Source organism: Amia ocellicauda, chromosome 9 (genome assembly GCF_036373705.1).
Source record: "Amia ocellicauda isolate fAmiCal2 chromosome 9, fAmiCal2.hap1, whole genome shotgun sequence".
Classification (NCBI taxonomy): domain Eukaryota; kingdom Metazoa; phylum Chordata; class Actinopteri; order Amiiformes; family Amiidae; genus Amia; species Amia ocellicauda.
Window position 1 is genome coordinate 4,569,606 of NC_089858.1, and position 24,097 is coordinate 4,593,702.

Here is a 24,097-nt window from a genome sequence, read left to right on the forward strand (position 1 = left end):
TGACATGTCCATATGTGTAGTGAGAGAGAAACTGAGAATAAGTCACTCTATGTTTTAGGCATTTAAGGTTGCACAAGCCTCACTAAAGCAATGCACAAATTAGAGATTTGAATTTCAGATATTTTACTGATCATGCAGTTTATTTTTTTATATTTAATCGAATGTCAGATAACATAATCTTACAGTTCTATGAACATTACCACTAGTGCTGTTGTTAAAGGCCAGTGTAACTCAATCATATAATAGCCAAGGTGCTGAAAATAACCTAAAAACTGTAACTGTAAAAAATGTATTAAATACTTTAAAATAAAATGATGTATATCAGCGGGATATTTAAAAAACTTCAGTTCTAATATCAGACACAATATCCAATATACAATTATATAGTTTCCCTGTTTAGGACTACCTCCACCCCTGCCTGCACCACCGTCAATCATTTTGTTGCAGCCTGCCAGAAGACAAAGATTCCTTATAATTATGTATTATGTAAGTAAAGATTGGAGAGATTGTGTTGATGAATCTCAGCGGAAAGAAATGAGGAGAAAATGACTCATTAGTGCAGAACCCTGTTCCTGGAGAGCCGCAATTCTCCATCTTTTCCAGGTCTGTCTATATCACTGGATACCTCAAAGACAGGTACATTGTGTCTAATTAATATCCATAGTATGCTCAATTAAGCAGTTAATGATCTCGATTAAACAAAAACCTGTAGGCCCTGTTGGCCACCGCTGATCTAAAGCAACCAGACTTATTCCAGGTCTGAAGGGAATGTCCTACTGAGAGTCTGGGGAACTGAACCTTTTCACCCTGGAACAGAGGAGACTACGTGGATCCAAGTCTTCAAAATCATGAAGGGCATCGACCACATCAAACCAGAGGAGCTTTTCCAGATCAGCAGGGACACACGCACCCGGGGACACTAATGGAAATTGGGCTTCAAGGCATTCAAGACAGAAAACAGGAGACATTTCTTCACACAGAGAGGCGTCACAATCTGAACAAACTCCCCAGCAATGTGGCTGAAGAGACAATTTGGGAACATTCAAAAATAGACAGGATAGGATCCTTGGATCACTTAATGATTAATGATTAATGGACACCAAACAAGCACAATGGGTCGAATGGCCTCCTCTCATCTGTAAACTTTCTTATGTTCTAGAGAGAGGTTACAAATGTATTATTTGACCATGTTTTTGGGGATTATCTGGCTCTACCACTGGGTGAAACAGTTCCTTGTTGAATCAATACAAATGTTTGCAGGTCTTCTTCGGATGTGTGTGGCCGTCACCTTAGACAGGTTCTTCTGTCAGAACCTCTCAGTCAGTTCTGCAGTGATCTATGGTGTCAGGCCTCAAAATCTCTGTATCTCCTTACCAAAAGCAATTGGATTGTGTCCTGTCATGCATATGCATCATCCTCCTTTAATGACAGAACCCGATACAATTGCTTTTGGTAGAGACATACAGAGATTTCTCTCCATGAATCACACTCGGCTGAAGGACGCACCCGATTTAGATTTTATTTTAGTTTTCATTGTGTTAAGAGCTCAATTATGTGGCTGAAATTGTAGACAGTCACAGACAATGAAATGGATGAACCCTGCAATTTCATGTCTCCTTTCCTGAGTCTACTGCCGAGGGAAAATGTGTTTCAAATGCCGTAACTCGACGTACCTCTTTAGTTTTCTCTGCCACCGCAATGTTCTGCCAACTTTTCTTCCTACGCTAAGGCACTCACTACAGCAGCGCTTGGTGGAAATCCCTACAGGATGGCTGATGGTTTTCATTTATGGATAGGTAGATATACTATTCCCTAGGGGTTGGGCAGCCTTGGGCCTTGTATAGGCCTATCTAAACTATCAATCTCTAAATGCATTTTGATCAGCTTAGCAAGTCCTCTATTCAGTTAACAGTGGTGGATTTTGGTCCCAGAGCGCAGCAAGGATGATACAATTTTGGTGGCAGAGGACATCTTAATGACCTGATTGACAGAAATGACCTGCTTATCTGCAAAATGAATCTGTTCCCTGGATGCAGAACCTGACTTTTGTATAAAATTCCTGCTGGATCAAAGTTCCTTACATTATAGCCTCCTCTCCTACTTAGAACAGGCGTATTTCACATTTAAATACGGTATAAGAATTATACCAGGGAGAAAAAAAATCAATACTGTAATTGAAATGCTCATGCCGACACAGCAATAAAGAAAATAAACAACTTGCAGGTGGGAAAACATTTTTAGTTAGTGATCGAGAAATACAACATCTCAATTTAACACTTATTCATTCTCAGCCCTGGAAATGTAATTTTCAGGTGTCTTTCAAGTCACAGGATCACACACTGTGTAATGCTCGGCTTGCAGAAGCAATCAAAATTGGCTGACAAAAGCATCAAACAAAGAGCGAGAAAAGCAAAAAATCAAGGCGAGGAATGAGGCAGTGACTCCAAAACAGGGGGGCTCTGATTTACGGATTTCTTAAAATATATTTGCCCTTCACGTTCATGTGTATGTAGTTTCAGTGAATGTCTACAAGCCAAAATAATGACAGCAACTTTGCCATTTTTGTATCTATGCACACATAAGTGTTTGTGACGGACTGCCCTGTGGGTCGTGGGTCATGTGATTGCAATCACACTCTGTCGACACTCGGATAATAAAACAAAGCTGCCGCAATACGCTCGACCATGATCACTGCCCATGACACCTGTGCTTACCTTATTTAACCTATTGTCTTTTCAGTAGCGACCCTGCCGACCACTCCCTGTAACCCTCGCTCCCGCTGTGAAGCCCATCCAGAAACCCGAAACCCCATTGTCTCATTTATTTATTTGTCCGTATTTGACCTCCTTTGAATCTGCTTTTGAATGACCAGCGCGAGTCCAACCTAGGCTACCAGTGAGGAAATGTGTGTATTAGTTATACAGCCCTGTTTGTGTTACTCTGACTAAACCATAACGCCGCTGTGTCCCCTGGCCCTCGCCTCCTCGTCCTCCAGGTTGTGTATCGGTTGCCGTAGTTTACAGTAAAGAGTCCGCAAGACTTTGTTTTATTCGTAAGACTTTGGGGACGTCATGTTAATAGTGACTCCTGATTCTGCCACCTTTCGAACAGTGAAAGCAGGAGTTGCAATCAGCGTTTATCACCTCATTTCATTAAACAATGACAGCACAAAGAATTACCAAAAACTACAGTTTACAATTTCAACCATGTAGCAGGAATACTTCACTTGTTCAAGACTACCATAATTTTATAACGTTAATTTTAACACATTTAGAAGAGGTAATATCCCTTACTTGTGATATCACTCCCGCTAACTTGAATATCGATGTGTAGAATTTTGTGAAAGTGAGTTGTGTGTACAGTACCTACCTAACCAATGTTCCCCAGTTATCTTCCCAAAACCTTCTCTGTAGGCATCCCAGCCTCTGAAGAAATTCACAGAGCCGTCCTCACGACGCTGAAACACCTAAAAGGTACAAACATATAAAACAAAAGGGTCAGATTCAGAGCAGTGATCCTCTCCAGTTCTTAACAGCCATAGTTCAGCAGGGATTACACATCTTACTGAATGAGTATCTCCTTTAGGTCTCTGAAAAAAGTTAAATTGGTGAAAGGGTGACATTAAATACATAATGCTAGGTGGAATGGGAATCACCATACTACTACAAACAAGGACACCACACAGAGCTTGAACATTTAGGTTCAAATTACAACATGTGTCTTTACTCAAAGGGAGAAAAGGAGGTGCATCTTTGACTAACAGACGTGGGGTCAGATGCATTTAAGTGGAAAGTGCTAAAAATGCATTTCAATTGATAGTAGTCTCATCTGGTGAATATAGCATTTGCAAATCTGAACTATTTTTACACCCTCCCCTTATTAAAAATCTGAATACAAATACCTCTATTTTAATATATGTAAATACCAAATGAAATGCAAAATAGTTTTTGATTATGAGTGCATTTAAGTAGAAATTAACTTGTATGTGAACCCCTCGTCTGAGAGTTGATCATTGATAATATTATCTCGAAGTAGTTTATAGTCAACATTTTAAAGAAGCATTCTTTCCCTCCTCGTCAACCAGAAGCAGTGATCGGCTTTGATTTGAAGAGAGAAAACACAGATGGTGACATGTCCTGTTACACAGTGATCACAGTCTCTCACTAAGAATCAGATTCATACAAGAACAGCAAATCTGAAGTGAATTTATTTTGTTTTCACCCCCAAAAGTCCCACCTAAGGTAATACAAATACAGACTTCAGCATCCACATCAGAGGCTGAGCAAGATACGTGACAGTCATGATTTGCAAATTAATTCCTAAAACCTCTTTTGGATCACTTAATAAAGTCCATTCTGAGGGGTTATATACGATGCTTTACCTATTCACGAGTCCGGTCCATTGTGAGCCCGGCGCTTTTTGGTATCCACATTATTGCAAATGTGTTAGAGTTACTCATTTTAATACCGCAGGGCTCAGGAGAAGACAATCTCTTAACCCGGGAAAAACTTGGCTGAGGAGACTTATGTTCTTAGGCAGCTCTGCATGGACAGAATTAGAAGCGAGATTAAGCCACTTACTGAGCCCCGATCCCTTTACAGGAGATTAAGCACAGCGCAGTGGATCAATCGCTCTTCAAAACACAAGCCACCGCATGACTCGCCACCCATTCAGATTAAGACGTACACGACTCTCTTCACAGCTACGGGCAGCAGATGTTGCTCTGCCTTGGGTGGCTCCCAGTGTGCCTTTGACAAACAGGCTTGGGGAGGGGTGGCTAAATTAGGCTCAGTACAAGACATGTGCAGTCTTTAGTTCTGAACAGACACGGCTGGGGGTTTTGAGGCAAGTATCCGTACATTCACACATTCCTAGCAAAACCCATTCACTGTCATTTGAAATGCCCACTTCTGTTCCTACACATTTGCGAATGCCTTTAAGTGATCAGAAGTTTCTTATTTTAATCAACCTGTCTGCCTGATTCAGGGACCACAAGGGGCAGAGATTAATCTCATCTTTCCAGGTAAAAGAAAAAAGGCCACTTTGAGAACGCAATTAAAAGTTCAGGGGGAAACACTTTCTCAGATTTCCTTGAATGAGCCAAAGGCCGGTATTTCCAATGAGTCTTAATACACTCACCTAAAGGATTATTAGGAACACCTGTTCAATTTCTCATTAATGCAATTATCTAACCAACCAATCACATGGCAGTTGCTTCAATGCATTTAGGGGTGTGGTCCTGGTCAAGACAATCTCCTGAACTCCAAACTGAATGTCTGAATGGGAAAGAAAGGTGATTTAAGTTACAACCGAGGTATGCAGCAAAGCATTTGTGAAGCCACAACACGTACAACCTTGAGGCGGATGGGCTACAACAGCAGAAGACCCCACCGGGTACCACTCATCTCCACTACAAATAGGAAAAAGAGGCTACAATTTGCACAAGCTCACCAAAATTGGACAGTTGAAGACTTGAAAAATGTTGCCTGGTCTGATGAGTCTCGATTTCTGTTGAGACATTCAGATGGTAGAGTCAGAATTTGGCGTAAACAGAATGAGAACATGGATCCATCATGCCTTGTTACCACTGTGCAGGCTGGTGGTGGTGGTGTAATGGTGTGGGGGATGTTTTCTTGGCACACTTTAGGCCTCTTAGTGCCAATTGGGCATCGTTTAAATGCCACGGCCTACCTGAGCATTGTTTCTGACCATGTCCATCCCTTTATGACCACCATGTACCCATCCTCTGATGGCTACTTCCAGCAGGATAATGCACCATGTCACAAAGGTCGAATCATTTCAAATTGGTTTCTTGAACATGACAATGAGTTCACTGTACTAAACTGGCCCCCACAGTCACCAGATCTCAACCCAATAGAGCATCTTTGGGATGTGGTGGAACGGGAGCTTCGTGCCCTGGATGTGCATCCCACAAATCTCCATCAACTGCAAGATGCTATCCTATCAATATGGGCCAACATTTCTAAAGAATGCTTTCAGCACCTTGTTGAATCAATGCCACGTAGAATTAAGGCAGTTCTGAAGGCGAAAGGGGGTCAAACACAGTATTAGTATGGTGTTCCTAATAATCCTTTAGGTGAGTGTATACTTACCCTGCTAGTCCTTTAAAATGTTTATTTTTAACAACAAAGACCAAAATACCAGTCTGTTCCCAGTGCGACTGCCTTAATAGGTCTGTAGGTCTGAAAGATCTGCGTGTTATTGGTGACACTCCCTCATCCTCTCAGCAGACAAGGTTTAAGACGAGTTATATTTAGTTGGGAAGTCTCAAACCACTGACGTATAATCTTTGAAAACACAATCACACGTTTAATAAAACATGTTCATTCCGCACGGGTATCATTCAATGTTAATGAATCTTGTGCGACTCTTGAAATAAAATTCCTCAGCCAACCCCCACCCCCTGTTTCCCGAACTCCTGGGCTACCAGAGACGCTTAAATAATTCAAAATAATCTCTCTCAATGCATTATGAGTCACCATTCGGAGATTGCAGGCTGATAAATTGTTACTGCACCCAGAGTATTAGGCAGGTAATTAAAAATATTCATACGCTTTACAGATTATGTAAATAATTCATTAATGTAGCTGTAAACATCCCCCGAACATCAAAACGGCAGGACTTGCGAATTAGGAAAATATATTTTTCTTGTTCAAAATCCTTTTAATATTTCAAACTGCCCCTTTCTTCAACTGCACACTTTTCAATCGGTAGCATATCAATGGAAGCAAATTGTCAGAGTTATTCGTATTGGCTGTGTGCTACGATAATAACTTGCGAGCAAAAAATCGCTGACTATTACAGGTTCATATGCTGGGTAAACAAAAATATAAAAGATGTTATTAGAGAAGTTAAACACACACACAAATATTTTTTTTTCTCGCCTTCCTTCAAGTCATTTTCAGTTGCTCCAGTATTAGTTGTCCCTCTTCCACAGCAGCTCTGCTTTATCTTTCATATTGTGAATGCAGGCCATAAGCAATTTCATGTTTAACAGCTGTGCTACAAGGCCTGGATATGACAAGGACAAATCTATAGATTCAAGTTGATTCCAAAGGATGACATTCAGCAATAACGCCAGCTCATTTGGATTCAATAAGATGCCACAAAGGAGTTGCATACACAAAGCGCCTGTTCCCAAAGTTACACATGATTCGATTGATGTTTCAAGATGATGTTATGCTTGGGGATTGTGCCGTACACACAGATATGTTATGATTTATGGATCAAGCAAAGAAATCTATATTTTCCCAAAGACTCGACTCCTGTAGCAGCAAGTGAACACGATGGCAGGGCGGACATTAACAGTAGGGTTGGCAGTGCTCTGGGTTTGCTGGCTCCAGCTCCAGAGTGGCTCCAGAGGTTCAGCTCCAGCTCCAGGCTGGCTCCAGAGCTGATGGAGATCCCCTGCTCCAGCTCCAGCTCCAGCTCCAGAGCGGCTCCGGTGCAGCTCCACACTGCTGCTCCAGCTCCAGCTGCTTTTAACCAGCTCCGGCTCCGGAGCCACAAAAAACAGTGCAAACTAGGATGCGAACGTTATAAATAATGATTCCTTTTTTACTTATTTTATGTAAATAACTGTTTAACAAAACCAAAATATTAATAACAAACATCTGTTTAACCATTCAAACATGAAAAAGTAGAAACTTGTAAAGATGTCTGTGGCAATTAGGGTTCCCAGCCGGACAGTATTTTAGTGGACTGTCTGGTATTTGTACACTACATGACCAACAGTATGTGGACACCCCTTCTAATTAGTGTATATAGCATGTGGGAGACTCTGAGACCAAGTAGAGGAAGATTCTAAGGTCTGATGAGACCAAAATAGAGCTTTCTGGCCTCTAAGCCTAACACTGCACATCATCCTGAGAACACCATCCCTACCGTGAAGCATGGTGGTGGCAGCATTACGCAGAATGGATGCAGCAAAATACAGAGAAATCGTGTAAAACCTGCTGATGTCTGCAAGAGACCTGGGACTTGGGAGAAGATTAATCTTCTAGCAGGGCAATGACCCCAAACATACAGCCAAAGCCACACTGGAGTGGCTTAAAAATAAAAAGGTCAATGTCCTGGAGTGGCCCAGTCAAAGTCTGAACCTCAATCCAATTGAGAATATGTGGAAAGAGTTGAACATTGCTGTTCACCAAAGGTCCCCATCCAACTTGATGGAGCTTGAGCAATTGTGCAAAGACGAATGGGCAAACATTGCTGTGTCCAGATGTGCAAAGCTGGTAGAGTCGTATCCACATAGACTCATGGCTGTAATTGCTGCCAAAGGTGTCTCTACCAAATATTGACTGAAGGAGTGATTAATTATGCATTCAATTATTTTCTGTTTTGTAATTAATTTAGAAAAAATGCAGATCATATCTTTCACTTTGACATTATGGAAATTTTCTGTGTTGATCAGTGGCAAAAACTCCTGATTAAATCCATTCTGATTTCATGTTGTAACACAATGACGTGGAAAAGTCCAAGAGGGGTAAATACTTTTGAGAGCCACTGTGAAATCAAGCCACACGGGAATCTCCTTAGACAACCATTGGCAGTAGAATTAACTTTACAGAGAGCTCAATGATTTTCAATGTGGCACCGTCATAGGTTGCCACCTTTCCAACAAGTCAGTTTGTCAAATTTCTGCCCTGCTAGAGCTGCTCTGGTGAGCTGTAAGTGCTGTTATTGTTAAGAGGAAACATCTAGGAGCAACAACAGCTCAGCCATGAAGTGGTCGGCCACACAAGTTCACAGAACGGGACTGTTGAGTGCTGAAGTACATAGCGCATAAAAATAGTCTTTCCTTGGTTGCAACAATCACTTCTGAGTGCCAAACTGCCTCTGGAAGCAACATCAGGAGAAGAACTGTTTGTCAGGAGCTTCATGAAATTGGTTTCCATGGCCGAGGAGCCGCACAAGCCTAAGATCTCCGTGCGCAATGCCAAGCATTGGCTGGAGTGGTGTTAACCTCGCCACCATTTAACCTGGGAGCAGTGGAAATGCAATCTCTGATTAATCACGCTTCACCATCTGGCAGTCCGACAGAGGAATCTTTGATTGGCAGATGCCAGGAGAACGCTATCTGCACGAATGCGTAGACCAACTGTAAAGTTTGGAGGAGGAATAATGGTCTCAGGGCTCGGCCCCTTAGTCCCTCTGAAGGGAAATCCTAAAGCTACAGCCTACGATGACTTTCTAGGTGATTTTGCACTTCCAAAATTGTGGCAACAGTTTGGGGACGGCCCTTTCCTGTTTCAGCATGACAACCCGTGCACAAAGTGAGGTCCATACAGAAATAGTTTGTCGAGATTGGTGTGGAAGAACTTGACTGGCCTGCACAGAGCCCTGACCTCAACCCCATCCCACCTTTGGGATGAATGGAAAAGCCGACTGTGAGCCAGGCCTGATCGCCCAACATCAGTGCCCGACCTCACTAATGCTGTTGTGGCTGAAATCCCCTCAACAATGTTCCAACATCTAGTGGAAAGCCTTCCCAGAAGAGGGAAGGCTGTTATTACATCAAAGGGGGAACTAACTCCATATTAATGCCCATGATTTTGGAATGAGATGTTTGACAAACAGGTGTCCACATACTTTTGGCAATATGTACTTTCCCCCTGTCCAGTATTTTTGGAAGATGTCCAGTTATTTTAAGTACTGTAATCTATTGAATGTCATTAAAAATGTTATCAGTGTACAATTTGCCCTCAATCCCCCCCATCGTCGTCTAATTGCCAGCACCCCCTCTAGGTTGACATTTCTCAAAAGTGACAAACAAGGTGCAGGGGGCATAACTCCAGCATGTGACTTTAACTCCCTGGCAACCAATTTTTGGGCAAACTAGTCAGAACATTTCAGATAACAGATGACTATAAAATGAGGTTCATTTAGGCAGATGAAGAATTTGGTTGGAATAAAATAATTTGGAAATACTTAAAACTTTAGAGTTCAAATGGACTTTACTACTTTTGCAAGTGGTTTATGAGAGACGCCCAGAGATTATAGAATCGCTTCTAGAAAGTGAGAGGTGTGAGAAAGTGAAGGTGTCATATAATTGCAATTAATAAAAAATAATGTATTATGTACTAATAGCTGGAGTGAGAACTGGTCTTATTTTATAACCCCCAACACACAACACTACCTATGAAGTTACATATTTTGTTAATTTAAGAAAACTGGACTTAATATCTGGGTGAGTTTAATGAAGGGGGGAAAGAGTGGAGCAGCTCCATGACCTCAGCTCCGGCTCCAGGCTCTGGAGCGCTCCGATGAGCTCCGCTCCGGCTCCAGCACTGCCAGCTCCAGCTCCGCTCCGGCTCCGGAGCACAACTAACAATAACTGTCCAGCTCCGCTTCGGCTCCGGGTCCAGGAGCTGGCTCCACGCTCCGGAGCCGGTACATGGTCAACCCTAATTAACAGGCTTCCCCCTTTTCTCTGCGGTCCATCACTCACAGGATGGTTACCACTTCATAAACTGCACGCATCCTCTAGTTATCGCTTAATTAACTGCCTTTGATTTGGGAAGACTCCCAAGGATGTAAGGTAAAAACATTGTTTTCAGTCAGGAGGAAAACGAAGAACTTCAGAATGTTTCCTCCTAATAATCAGACATACCCTTCAGTCATCATCGAAATTTGAGGGTGAGGAAAAAAGCCTGAATAAAATAAATTAATTTGCTAACAATGCAGATTTATGTCAGCATATGCATGTATTTATTTGATATGTCATGCACACGTACACACACACACACACACACACACACACACACACATATAATTCCATATGAAATTAATCAATAAAAGGCAATTTTTCACTTGACCTCCTCCGATGTTGATTTCATTTTGCATGTTTACCTGTTAAGCCTGAGTGACCTCCCAGTCATGCAATACAGATCATCAACATCTGAACTGCTTGGGACGCCAGGCATTACAAGCACACACCTTCCTCTGTAATTGGCGTCGTTCTTAAGCTCAAACTAATTTTACATGATGATGTGACATAAACCCATAAACCTCACACATGTCAAACACAGTAACACATTTCCCCCCAGTTTTGGATAGGTTGCAGCCTAATCTTATCTTTTGTTACACTTAACATTCAAAACAAAATCTAAAATCATGTAGAAATACGCTGTCTCAAATTTACATTATATAAACAGTGTTCTAAAGAAATGCACCCCCCATGCAGATTAAAGCAACTAATATATACAGTCACTTATTTTCTGCACTGGACTCATACAACTTTCCATTTTAATTAGATTTTTTCAGTAAAATTAACACAGTTAATATCTATGTTTTTTCAAAAGGTACACCATAAAATATACAATTATTGCATCGTTAGTTCTGCATGTGTTGTTTTGGTCCTGTTTTTATACTTCTCAAGACCGCACTTCCTTCTTTCCGAGTGATTTCCACCTCAAACTGTGAATAAATCCACCTCAAGTGGCAAAACTCATATCTATACATAGCAGTGACATCAACAATAGTGTAACTACTTGAAATTTTGTCCTTTTGCCACAGATACAGAACATGATTTATTAATTGACAGCAAACAAGCATGATCGAATGGTCGAATGGCCTCCTCTTGTTTGTAAACTTTCTTATGTTCTTCTTGTGTTGTTATGGTGATGATAGATAGCACTTTATTCTGCCCTATCATTTACACAAAAGTCACAAATGCTGTGTTTAAATACTTTAACTAAATAAAGGAAAGCTTAGTATGTAATACAAAATACACTGATTACGTTATATCACCATCATTATCATTGGCTTTGACAAATGGCCGCCTTTTTCATTAAATACTTTTCATTAAATCATCTGAGTTACTTGACAAAAGGTAACAGACATCATGCAATTCTGGGATAAAGAGCTATTTCTTTGTTGTCTCATTTACTTTCTAATGTCAACAGATACGTTCCTGTTTGTGACAGACAGAAACAGTTGTCAATTCCCCCGCTGAGTCAGATTTTAAATGAATCTCCTACTTCACTGGGTTATAGATGAATCAGGGTCTTAATTCGAATGCGCTGCACTGAAGATAACACTTTAAGGTTGCCTTCTGTGTCACTGTTTTGAGCATCTTTGCATTTATCAAAGCTGTTATCCAACCTGTAGACGAATAAAGCTAATACAATACTCCAGCAGTGTCAGTCTGAGCCCTGCAGTCTGATATTAATCGATTAAAAGCCTATGGTTTTCAGAAACTGTGTATGGCTATGAAGCAGGTGACCTTTGCTTTCTTGGTTCTTGTGAAGAGAAGTATTTGTTTTTCTCCAGCAAGGGGCCCTTGTTTTGTACAGTGTCAATAATGAGCTCACTAGCTGTCGGCCCGACTGTGATGCTCTCCTTACATCTCCTTTCACCCCCCGCATCCCACACGAGCCCCGAATGGTCTCAGTCCAGTTCTTGAAAGCTGTCCAGATCAGTTGCTTGGCAGTTTTCTCTGCTGTCTCATCTCCAGCAGTGGGAGGAGGAGTGAAGAGGAGGAGGAGTGCAGTCTGTGAATGTGTGCCATACTGCCTCAGAGCATTAGCACACTCAACGAGAGAGTACGTATGCTACCATATATTGGATCAATGAACATTTATAATAGTTTTTATTTTTTACCACAACAAATCATACAAAAGTATATCCTTATTTTCCACAACGCATCTCTCCAGCTTTGTCTGACATAGTTGGATAAGAGTGAAGATACAAATATAAATTCGACACTACACAGGAAAAAAGTCTGAAATAAATACTTAACCCTGACCCAGCCAATTGGATATACTATCATAACTCCAGATACCATCCATTTTAGAGTAATTTCCTTAATGAATATTTTTTTTATTCCTTTTTTGTATTATTATTATGAAGATGATGGTGATTATTATTATTATTATTATAGTAAATAGTAGTAAAGTAGTGGTAGTAGTAGAATTACTTGTATACCATCAATTGTGTTATTATCCTAGCGATCCTGAAGCCTTGCTAATAATTAAATTAACTGGAATGCAATGACATCTAAAACATTCCCTCACACCCATTGTGATTGAACCCTTGGACTTGACTTTACGGATGTTTTTCATCCCATTTTCAAATGACACATTACTCAGTGCATGATTACCCTGTGTTACTTTCCAATATTGCAGTCTAATCTGTCTCAGGTATTTGCCTTTAAACTGACTACAAACTGTGTTAAAAGCATAACTCCCCCCTGATTCCAGATTTCCCTCACTGGCATGCAGCCAGAAGGAGCATTTTAAAGTGCTCAAGATGGTAGTAAGTGCTTGTTTAAGCTTGGATTCCCCCCACCCTCCGCATCCATATAATACAAGCGTCTTTCAAAAAGGAAAACTCTTTTAATACTTTACATCCATATATCCTATCTCAGAATAACCTTTGCAGAGACAAAGCGTAGTCCATTTTATGCTTTCAGCCACGTTGTGTGCAGGAGAATGATTCCAAGTTTACAGTACGCTGCTATTACAGGAATGCACAGGAGATTTCCCCACAGATGCATCTTTACAGTACCCGTTCAGTGGACAGCCGCCAAAGTTAAATGGGTGGTCAAACAGGTCGTCAAAACTTATTAAACAGTCATGCGTGTCGAGGTAAAATGCTTTGAGTTGTTGGTTTTGTGATGCACCAGTGATCAGTGCAGTGAATGCTCTTGCCTGTTGACGTCAGCAACTGGTGTCTTAGGCTCATCTGATATGAAACCTGTAACACCTATACGTATCCAGTAATAATCCCCAGAGAATTGGCTATTTGTTTAAATGATGGGATCTGCACAGCTGCGTGCATCTCTGTATTTGCAGTGTTTCACTACTGCGCTTCACCATCCTGCTCAGTTTCACAGCAATGAAGACACAACCCTGCTGCTATGAGTTCCTCTATTTGATTGTTCTGCAGTGTTTAAAAACAGACTGAGTGAGTCAATGAGGCACAAATACTCCCCCCACCCCCTACAGTTTCCTTTTCTTAGTTTGCCTTTTGGATGGAACTGCAGACCAAAAAAATACAAGTCTTCTGGGTGGGAAAGCTCTCTGAACTGTGCCACTGACAATGCCCTGTCTTTTCTAAACCCACAGCCCACTAGCCATGCCGGGGGAGAGAATGTATTTGTCATGTGACCTTTACCAAGTGCAGAAAAGATCCAGAGATAGACAGAGAGCTGTCATTAAGCATCGAGGACTGCAGAACCCCAGGTCAGACACATGGAGAATGGGCTGCTGTGGGCTCCTGGTGGGACAGGAGTAGACTCCGGCAGCAGAGGTCAATGTCTCCTCCTGGGCTGCAGTGCCCCCTGGGTGAAGCTCAATAGACCTGAATGACACCCTTCACTTAAACCCTGAGAGCAGAGCCACTGCAGGACAACTGAGTGACTCTCGGGAGCGGCATGACACCCACTCAAGCCTCGTATTGTCAGGGGGAAAGCAATGACCCGGATTCGCTTATTGAGCATTTCTGTGAGTCAAGATATAGGCCTTCAACCTGCAGTTCGCTGGAACCTTTCGAGGAACTGGGGAGTGTTTTAAACTTAATACACAGAATCATTAAATAAAGTGATTGTTTTTCCATGACCAGGGCAAGGCAACAGAAAGGATAGGGAGGAGAGTAAGGTCAATTTAATAACAGTAAATGTACTGTTTGTTTGTTTTTTCTTCCCTCAAACAGATAAACACGGCAAGCAATTTATGATTGGATCAAGGTTTTCAAGTTTCAACTGTCTGTTGATCCTAGATGGCTAAAGCCTAAAATACATCTCCTGTGTTTCTGATTGATTTCTGGATAGGCAATAGAAACAAAGACACAATGGAGAAAACCTCTGAGTCCAATACGATTTAGACTCTGAATGAAAGCGATACCAGATGTTTCAAATACAAAGGGTCGTGTTTAAATAGTCACCTGACAAATTGTGTGTTTTGCTTTTCAGTGAGTTCTGAGTATCACAACAGAGGCCTTTGTCTGAAGTTGTCTTAATTGACGTCAGTTCGAGAAGGCAAAATGAAATCGCGTCCTGTACCCTCAAGGCCTGTCAGTTATTCAGTTAGGTCAGGGCTAATGTGGCTTTTTAAATGACACAGAGGAAGATTAGTTCCATAACATTTAGACAGGGCTGTGTTGTTTTATTAAAAGATAACAGGGAAAGGCTTTGAGCAGACATTGATTAAGCAACCACTAATTACAAAAGTGCTTATCAATATGTAAAATTTCACTCCTGCACTGTGTGACTTGATTAAGAATTACCAGTTCACTTCCCCACCGTGCATCATTTCAGTATACACATGGATCAGGCACTTAAAAAGGGTTGACGACCATAATGTAAAAAAATAAAAAAGGGAATGAGAAGTTGTGCTCGGTTCTACTTATGATATCCTTCCACTCAGGTCACTGCTTGAATTGTAAGGCAATAAAGAAGAGGGTTCAAAACCAGCTGGAGAGCAGGAAAAAAAAAGGAAAAAGGAAATCTATTCCGCCGGGGATGCGAGTCTAAATGGGTAACCTTTGCATTGTGTATCTTGGGGGAATTACAATGCACAGACCTGGGGCAGATAAATCAGTCTCTTTTACAGATTGGCTCAAACGGAGTATGAGAGTTTCACTGGGATGCCTTGGAAACTGTAAACACCGTTCTTTCCCAGCGGCATATTCATAAACCGCTGAACCTGCCTGACATCTGCTGGTCTCCAGGCTACACCTGAATCATTTCCTATAAATTGATATTTTGTTAAACATTGCATACAGGTTTCCCTGCTGCTTGACAACCCATACCTGCATCCCTCGTCCCAGTTTGTTTCCCCTCCTCAAAGTACAAAATTAACACTCTAATTGGTGGACTATCAGAGCCGTGGGTATTCTGGGTTTGCTGTTTGAAATAAATTAAAATAAAAAAGTACAAATGGTTCTTTCCTCTCTCCTCAAGAAGGACAACCGTGGAGGCAGGCTGTTGAAAAAACTAATTCCGAATTTGGGGAAAAGAACGGGATATTCCAAATTCAAGGGAAGAAAATTCATATATATTTAGTTTATATGAGAAGTCCTGCCGTGTGGTTTGTGTGAGCTGACCATGAAGCCAAGCTAGTGCTTCTGGGTGCACAAACTGCATGCAATGTGCCCTGTCAAATAGGTTTATTTTTAATTAAGTGCACAAATGACGGCTGTGCAAAATCATTCACAAATATATCAGAAACAGAAATATCAGTCATTTATTTTTGTTAAGTGCAATATGACATGCAAGCCCAGCATTCTAAAAATGGTTTGGTTTTATAACTGCCATTTTTCTACATGAGACAAAATGTATGGTCAAGATGATATAGCATTGCTTGGAAAATGCTGTTCTTTGATTGGATTTTCATAGATGTGATTTATAAATATAGATTTAGATCTATAGCCTACATACATTGAGGCTTTACTTGAATCTACAATTGCAGATTAGAGTATCCTTGATTTTAACCAGTGTAATTTATTCATATATTTATTTTAATGAGTATTGAAGATCAAACTACGCTTATTCATAAATGCTAACTTGTGGAAGTTTACTGAACACTGAAACATCGAAGCTGGAGGCAGTAAATATTCCAGTCACAAAATGTATATCCACGGACATTTCATCTGTGAGCGCATTTGTCTTCATGGTGCGCACCACCAGGCGGCGGGTGGCATTTAAGATGCCTTCACACACAATTTACTCCTAACCTTAATCAGTGGCATGCGCTGACTTTAAAATTTGACGGGGATTGGATTAGTCTTTCTCACTGACATTCTGGTGTGAATAACCCCTCCTTGTGTCTCTTCAAAGTGTGTCCTGTGCAAGCAAAAGCATACCTTTGGAGAAATGCTCTACTTACCATTGAGCATTAACGGTATAAATCCCTTTATTTACTTAAAACTGCTTAACAAGCAGTCATAAGCCCCGTTTAAAAAAGCTTTCTCTCAACCACTCAGCTGAAGAAGGGCAATGGGACAGAAGGCAGGAAGCTGATTTGGTCAGATTTAGACTGTCATCTGTGATTGGCCAGCCTGCAGACACCAGTAAAGGTTCTTTAATCTTGTTTGACCTTATACTGTAAATCTGGATTCTTCCCACTTGGACGCATAACTACAATGACATTTCTGTTGTTTAACAGATGCTCCAACCATGCTTATTAACAGGGCTTATCAGCATTAATTGTAATGACACATTCAGCCTTGAAGAGGATTTGGAAAACAAGTTTAATGCCACTGACACAGTCCTGGAACCGACTGTGATTGTGTGTCCTGCTCCAATGCCAGCCAACTTCACCCACACAAGAGGCAAAAGAGGCAAAAAAAAAAGGCAAAGAGTTTTTTCCTTAGTTCTTTGCTTATGTGACTGCCATTTTTAAGCCTTAACTCTTAAAGGACACCGTGTACTACTTTTTGTGTTTGCCAATCTCCTTTTTTGAAAAAAGACAATAAGAAAAAGACCCAATTTCGATTTATGCTTGAAATCATTTTTCTCCCAAAACTGTCAAAAGGTTTCAAAGCTTTTTTTCTTTTCGACACATTTTCCTTTTTTTCCCCCTCAAAGCTCTGTTGTATTACAGGATTAGCCTGCAAATGATCAATAGGCAGAGAGTCACATGTTTGATGTTTAATCTAAAGATTAAGGAATTACTATTGCTGATTATTAATGGGAAGATTTGGACCCAGAGAAAGAGAGAGAGAGAGAGAGAGAGAGAGAGAGAGAGAGAGAGAGAGAAATTATAACTGTTTTCTCATTTAATTCTCGTCAGCCTACAAAAAACAAATACAGGACTGAGACCAGCTCCTGCTCTGTTTGCTTTCTCCTAGCCTTTGGCTGTGGTTAGCAGAAGCTCATTTTTTAAAGACCTTGCCTTGTGGAACCTGGTAATGAATAGACGAACATAAAAAGAGAGAACGAGAGCGGGGGAAAAAAGGGCTTTGGTATTTCTCGCTTATCTCTATCATTTCCCCCCATTTACCAGCAACTTGCGGTCCTCTCTGACCTTTCGTGGGCAGCACACCGCGGTGATACTTTTCACATATTCATACACAGGCCCCCAAACTGTCAAAATATAGCACTGCCCAGCAAATCCCCTGTCACTTCAAAGCGAAATCCTTTGCTTGCCGGAAAGCCATTTCACACCTAATCAAAAACCTCTTAATCTCCACCTAGCCATTCCGAGATAATATTCTTTGAAGTGGAGAACTGTGTGTAAAGGAAAATTTGAAGCCATGAGGGAACAGTAACCACCTCCCCTGGCCGGCTGTATACACGCACACCTTTATTGATTCCCTTTGTTTTCCCAGCTCCCCCTGCACTCAGGATGCCATCAGCACTCCCTTACACTGCACTTCCAGCTGAGAAAACGAACCCAACGGAGATGACAGGGTCAAAGCTCGAAAAAAAGCGATCTGGGACCCCAGCTGAGATCAATCAGTTTCACAGCTTCCCCCCCTCCCCCGGTTTGTACCATGCATTCACATTGTAGATATTTTTCTATACCCTCCCACCCCCACAATAAAATTTAACTGGTCAAAAGCTGGCTTTGTGGTGGCAAAGTACCACTCCGCTGACAATTGTAATCCCCCAGTTGTGAGTGTTATAAACTGCAGTCCCCGAGTCAGCCCTGTCATGCTGGGCTCGCATCCTCCTCTGGATATGCAGAGGGTTTTAAATCCTTAATTGAGCACAGTATGACAAATCTCTTCCACCCCAAATCGCTTTTCCCATCAGGAGATGTACAGAAAATAAATAATAAGAAGGAAAACTTCCACCACAAATCTTTTTTTCTTCTTCTTGTTGCCTTTCATAAACATGGAGTGAGAACCAGCCAGCAAAACAAGCATAAAACTCCCTCCAGTCCCCAAACGGGAACATTAACTCTCTGTTGAGTGTGTTGATGCATATTTCACTGATCTGTCGCCCTCCACCCAACCCCTGCACCACACACACACTGACACATGCACACACACACACGCACACACACACTGACACATGCACACACACACACACACACACACACACACACACACACACACACACACACACGCACATGCACACACACACACTCAGACACATACAATCTTCCATTAGAAAGCCTTGATTCAAGTTGTGAAAGCAATGGAGGATGAACTGAACTTAAGAAGAAGCGGTGATCTGAAGGAAACCGCTATCTTTTTATTTTTCTATTATTAAATGACGCAGGGCTTGATGTTTTGATTTTAACACTTTCCTGCCTGTGAAGGTGAAAAAAATGGATGTCCACCTGAACAGGATTAAAGCCTCCTTCTGAAAACAATACAATGCCAAGTTGAAGTTTATAATGGCCACTCATCTCTGTGCTTCTGTGTTTTTAGAAGCACAGATCAATGCTATCTTGATGGGAAGAAAGATTCATTTTAACAAGTAGATCCAGGGTTCCATGATTGCAGAATCTCTTTGTACAACATAGTCATAGCTGATGTCTCCTCTTGGATTCATTACTGATTTACACCTGAATTACTCTGACTGTGGGTTTAGTTAGCTAAGCCTTTTTTAGGTAGAGTAGTGTAAGACTCATACCAGTGCTAATTAAGGTCTGTGAAGCCAGATGAATAATGCTTTACATCTAATGTTACTGCGGTTCAAGCTGCCGAATCTCTTTTTCTGGGGGTCATTTCATAATCCAATAAGAAGACTTAAACAAAGAGCTTTGTGATGGTAACTACACTATATCTGGTAGTTGCATATGTATGTATTTGGGAAGTGTTTAAGTACGCACACGTATTTATCTTTTAATAATGAAACAGAATCAGATATGTTGCCTCAGAAATATAATAGGCCACCACAGGGAAAATGAGGCTTCTTAAAATAAACAAATAAATAATGAAATAAAATACGTAAGTTGTGCACTCTGTTAAAAAGCCTTCCATTCAAAACGTTGGAAAAGACTTCCCCGTGATGCTGAACTGAAAACCTTACACACAAACATACATACACCCAAAACTTTTACATTTCACTGTCTTCAATTAAGTAAATATTTTAGATCTGTTGTTGTACTTCTGTTAAAAGCATCATCTCATAATGCACCATGCGAAAGCACAACTATATACATCTACGGTTATCAATTATGAATAAACTTCATTTTTACTGTATTCCTTTTAGCAAATAAAATAGATATAAAAAAATACATTACTCTGGCCACAGATTCTAATAAAATATGTAATTCTCCAAAGGGGAAATAGCAAGGTTCTGAGGATTAATGCATTTTATCTCCACTGGGACCTGCATTAAAATTCAAGCCTGTCTGTAATCACTGGAAATCATTACATACTGTAGGATCAATAGCAAACTGAGTTCTTTTAGTCTGGCAGGGTCGGTCATTTAAAACAACCTAAAGCACAAAGGAATGTTAGATTTTGGAATATAAATAGAACGGCTCCCATGTATCCCAGCGCTTTGAACCCTCCGTGGCGATGTAGGATTCAAACTGCAAAAAAAAAGATGTGACAAAGTTTTTTTTTCTTCCTTTCCCAGTGTTAGTGTTACTTTTATCTTTGATTATAATTTTAGATATGTCATAAAAAAATAAGAAGCATTTCTCGTCAAATGAAAAGTTAAGAGTGCAGAAAATGTAGTAATTGCCACAAAACTTGTACAAGAATTTACTACAAGGCTTTCAACGGCCTTGAAATGGCAATAAGCATTTGAGAAAAAAAAAACAGAAATACAATCGGAGATAGGGAACCCTGGGGTTCGGCAAATCAGTGTGTGTTGTAATACTTTATTCCCTGGTTTGTCATTTTTTCCCTCCAGAAAACTGGCAGCTGAAAATATAAGCTGCAGTTAAACATACTGAAAAGAAAGTTCTCTGGGTGCAAGTATTATCAGCTATATCGCTGCAGGGAGAGGTTTTTATTTAAGAGGGAATAAGCAAAAGTCCCATTTACTTTCCTCTGAAAATATACTTTTTCTGCAGGGATGCTGCCGATAAGCCTCCCTGCCAAGCTTGTCTGTCATAGCTTTAAAAAACAATCAGTGAAAGCTTTGTTTAAGGTTAAACTGCCTCTATTTGCAAAGAGTGCATCCAGCATTAATCATGTACTTTTGAAAAATTAATCTCTAAATTGACAATGGAGACTATTAATATTGTAGGCAGCATTGTGCAGACCCATGCTGTGTAGCTGAGGTGAATGCCTAACATAAATATAAATCAGGACATTCGTTTTTACCTACTGGCTATAATATCGATTATATCAGGACGCTGACTCCGCTTGTATGGATCTCAAAAACCAGTCACCTTCGGGTCAAAATAAGCTTTGCTCAATATGTGGTTGAAATGGACAGCAAGGGAAGCAGTGACACATTCTTGAGTCCAAATATGTTCTCCACAATTAAATATCAAACTTACACACCTTATCCACACCTTCCTTTTAAAGTACAATATTGGAAGCAGCAAGAACACTCCTGCACACAGCACTAGGCAAAATGACACTTTTATTCCTTCAAAAAAGCAAATGTTTTGGTATTAAGTCTTTATGAACATGTGCGGGATTGTGCTTTACTTCTCTCAAATACGTTGCCTAAAACTTCAAATTTTAGTGCATTTTGGATCGTGCTTTCTCTTTTGAATGTGCAAAATGTGCTTGAAGAACCTACATCATCTACATGTGGATAAATAATGAAATCTGCCTGCATCAGATTGCACAGCCACACTTAAGTGAAATGCTGGACTCGCAGCCCGTTATCAATAGGGATAATGAACCGTGATCCAAATGCGAGATGTCAGTCTGTAAAATAAGTGCTTTGCACTTTTTGTTAATGTAACTTAATACAACACAACCAGTACCATTAGAAGCAAAGTTGCCTTTCCGTTATTGTTATTATTATTCTTTTTCCTCAATCGCACAGGTCTCTGTTGGGCTCAAATAACAAAGACGGAAATACATGAATACAGCTCATTTGATAAGAAACTTGTGTTTCAAACAGTCTAATTTGTTTGTTTTCGTATTGTTTCTGTTTTTTTTTTTTCGTCCTGATTTCAAGAACAGACTATTACCGGCGCACGGCCAACACGAGCGGCGCAGCTAATTGCTGTCATGGTGAAACGTGGCGCTGAACACAAGGCGAGCTCAAAGCAGGCCGCAGCTGCTGGAAACAAACCATGGCCATGGTCATCATGCAAATTACTGAGCAACATATGACTTTGCGGTAATAGGAAGCGCTGTCCGTGATAGCTGGATTATTATTACTTTTTTTAATGCTCTCGTTTCATCTCAGGGCGGTAGCTGGTGAGGCATGTGTGGGCTTCAAACGGCGCAGGTTCTCTGTCTGTTCGCTCGAATGGAGAAAGTTATGCGTTAGAAGTCTCACTCCCTCCCGTCAATAAAGCATGCTAATGAGCTGACTTTCCTTCTCTGGCTTTCGACAGGAGAGACAAGGAGAGCGTTTCATGAGCCATGTTTTATGTAAGTGGACGGTGGAGGCTCCTGGCTTCCTGACAAGTGAATATCATTTCAGTGTAACTGCCCATTAGCACCTGCAAAGCACAGATGCTGCAATAATAAGCGTGGGGTTGGGGGACGACAACATATTTGGATCCTCGTGCTTCACAAGAAAATATCTGTAATGGTATTTTTGTCCACAGAGAAATAAGCAGCAGCACCAAAAAAGTTAACACATACACATGGGGTGGTCTTTATTTTCAGATATTCTAGACAAATACCCCAATAAAATCTCTATCTAAATCTCAAGTCTTGATGAACCTGAATAACAGACACACACAAAAAATATGAATTACTGAACAAAATATGTTTATGTAATAGAAACTCAAAGATCCTTGTGTGCAGACGTAAGTGAAACTTTTGATGCCATAACTCCTTTAGCAGCGATGACTTCAACCCAACGTTTCCTATAGTCTCTCACATCTTCTAAGAGGAATGTATGCCCATTCCTCCTTACAGATTTGTGGCAGATTTGAAGGCTGCTTCGCATGAACAACCTGTTTCAGTTCTTGCCACTTAATTTAATTTGGGTTGAAGTCTGGACTTTGACTTGGCCAATCCAAGACACAAAACATTTTCCTCTTCATCCACTCTTTGGAAGATTTGCTGGATTATTTAGGATTGTTGTCTTGCTACAATACCCATTTTCAGCTCAACTTCAACTGACAGACAGATGGCCTGAGATTCTCCTCCAGAATATTTTGGTTTCCTCAATGATGCTGAGTCATCCAGGGCCAGAGGCAGCAAAGCATCCCCCAACCATGACACCCCCACCAGCATGCTTGACAGTTGGTATAAGATTATTTTGGTGGTAGGCAGAGTTAGGTTTTTGCCAAACATGGCGTTTGTGATTGTACCCAGAAAGATCAGTTTTCAACTCATCTATCCAGAGAACAGTCGACAGGGTCATTTGGATGGTCTTTTGCAGACTTCAGACAAGCAGTGATGCTCTTTTTGGAGAGCAAAGGTTTCCTCCTGTCTCCCCTCCCATAAATACCATTTATTGCATAGGTATGAACATTACAGCAATGGATCCTTGGATGTGTCTCTGGGGTTCTTCTTGACACCCTCTATGATTTCTTGCTCTGTGGGATACTTTTGAAGGACATACACATTTAGGTAGTGTCACCACAGTCTGAAATTTGTTCCACTTGTAGTCTATTTGTCTTGAACTGACGGAGACCGAATTTTTTTTTTTTTGTATCTTTCGAGTCGAGGATACTACCCAATGGGAGATGGGATATTATCGTTAAAACAGGAACCCATGAATGCATTGTCTAACAAAGCCGCTTATAGGCCACTGTGCTTGTCACTTAGACAGATACCTCCCCTCTGCCTGCTTATACACAATAGCCTCTTTGTGCCGTTCATTGTGACTACTTTCTCCTGACTCGTGAACAAAAAGTCTTTCTTGTCTCATATAATTATATATTATTCTTCATCATTGGAAACTTAATATATATATATATATACACTCACCTAAAGGATTATTAGGAACACCATACTATTACTTTGTTTGATTGTGACCCCCTTTCGCCTTCAGAACTGCCTTAATTCTACGTGGCATTGATTCAACAAGGTGCTGAAAGCATTCTTTAGAAATGTTGGCCCATATTGATAGGATAGC

General features: G+C 40.8%; 1 protein-coding gene across 1 annotated transcript in view; it reads right to left on the reverse strand.

The window, feature by feature from the left end:
• Positions 1-24,097, reverse strand: part of LOC136758427 (fibrinogen C domain-containing protein 1-like) — a 122,660-nt gene that overhangs the window by 38,592 nt on the left and 59,971 nt on the right. Inside the window, exon 5 of the mRNA XM_066712762.1 lies at positions 3,370-3,466. Coding sequence (XP_066568859.1) covers positions 3,370-3,466 — 97 coding nt within the window. The remainder of the gene's footprint in view (positions 1-3,369; positions 3,467-24,097) is intronic.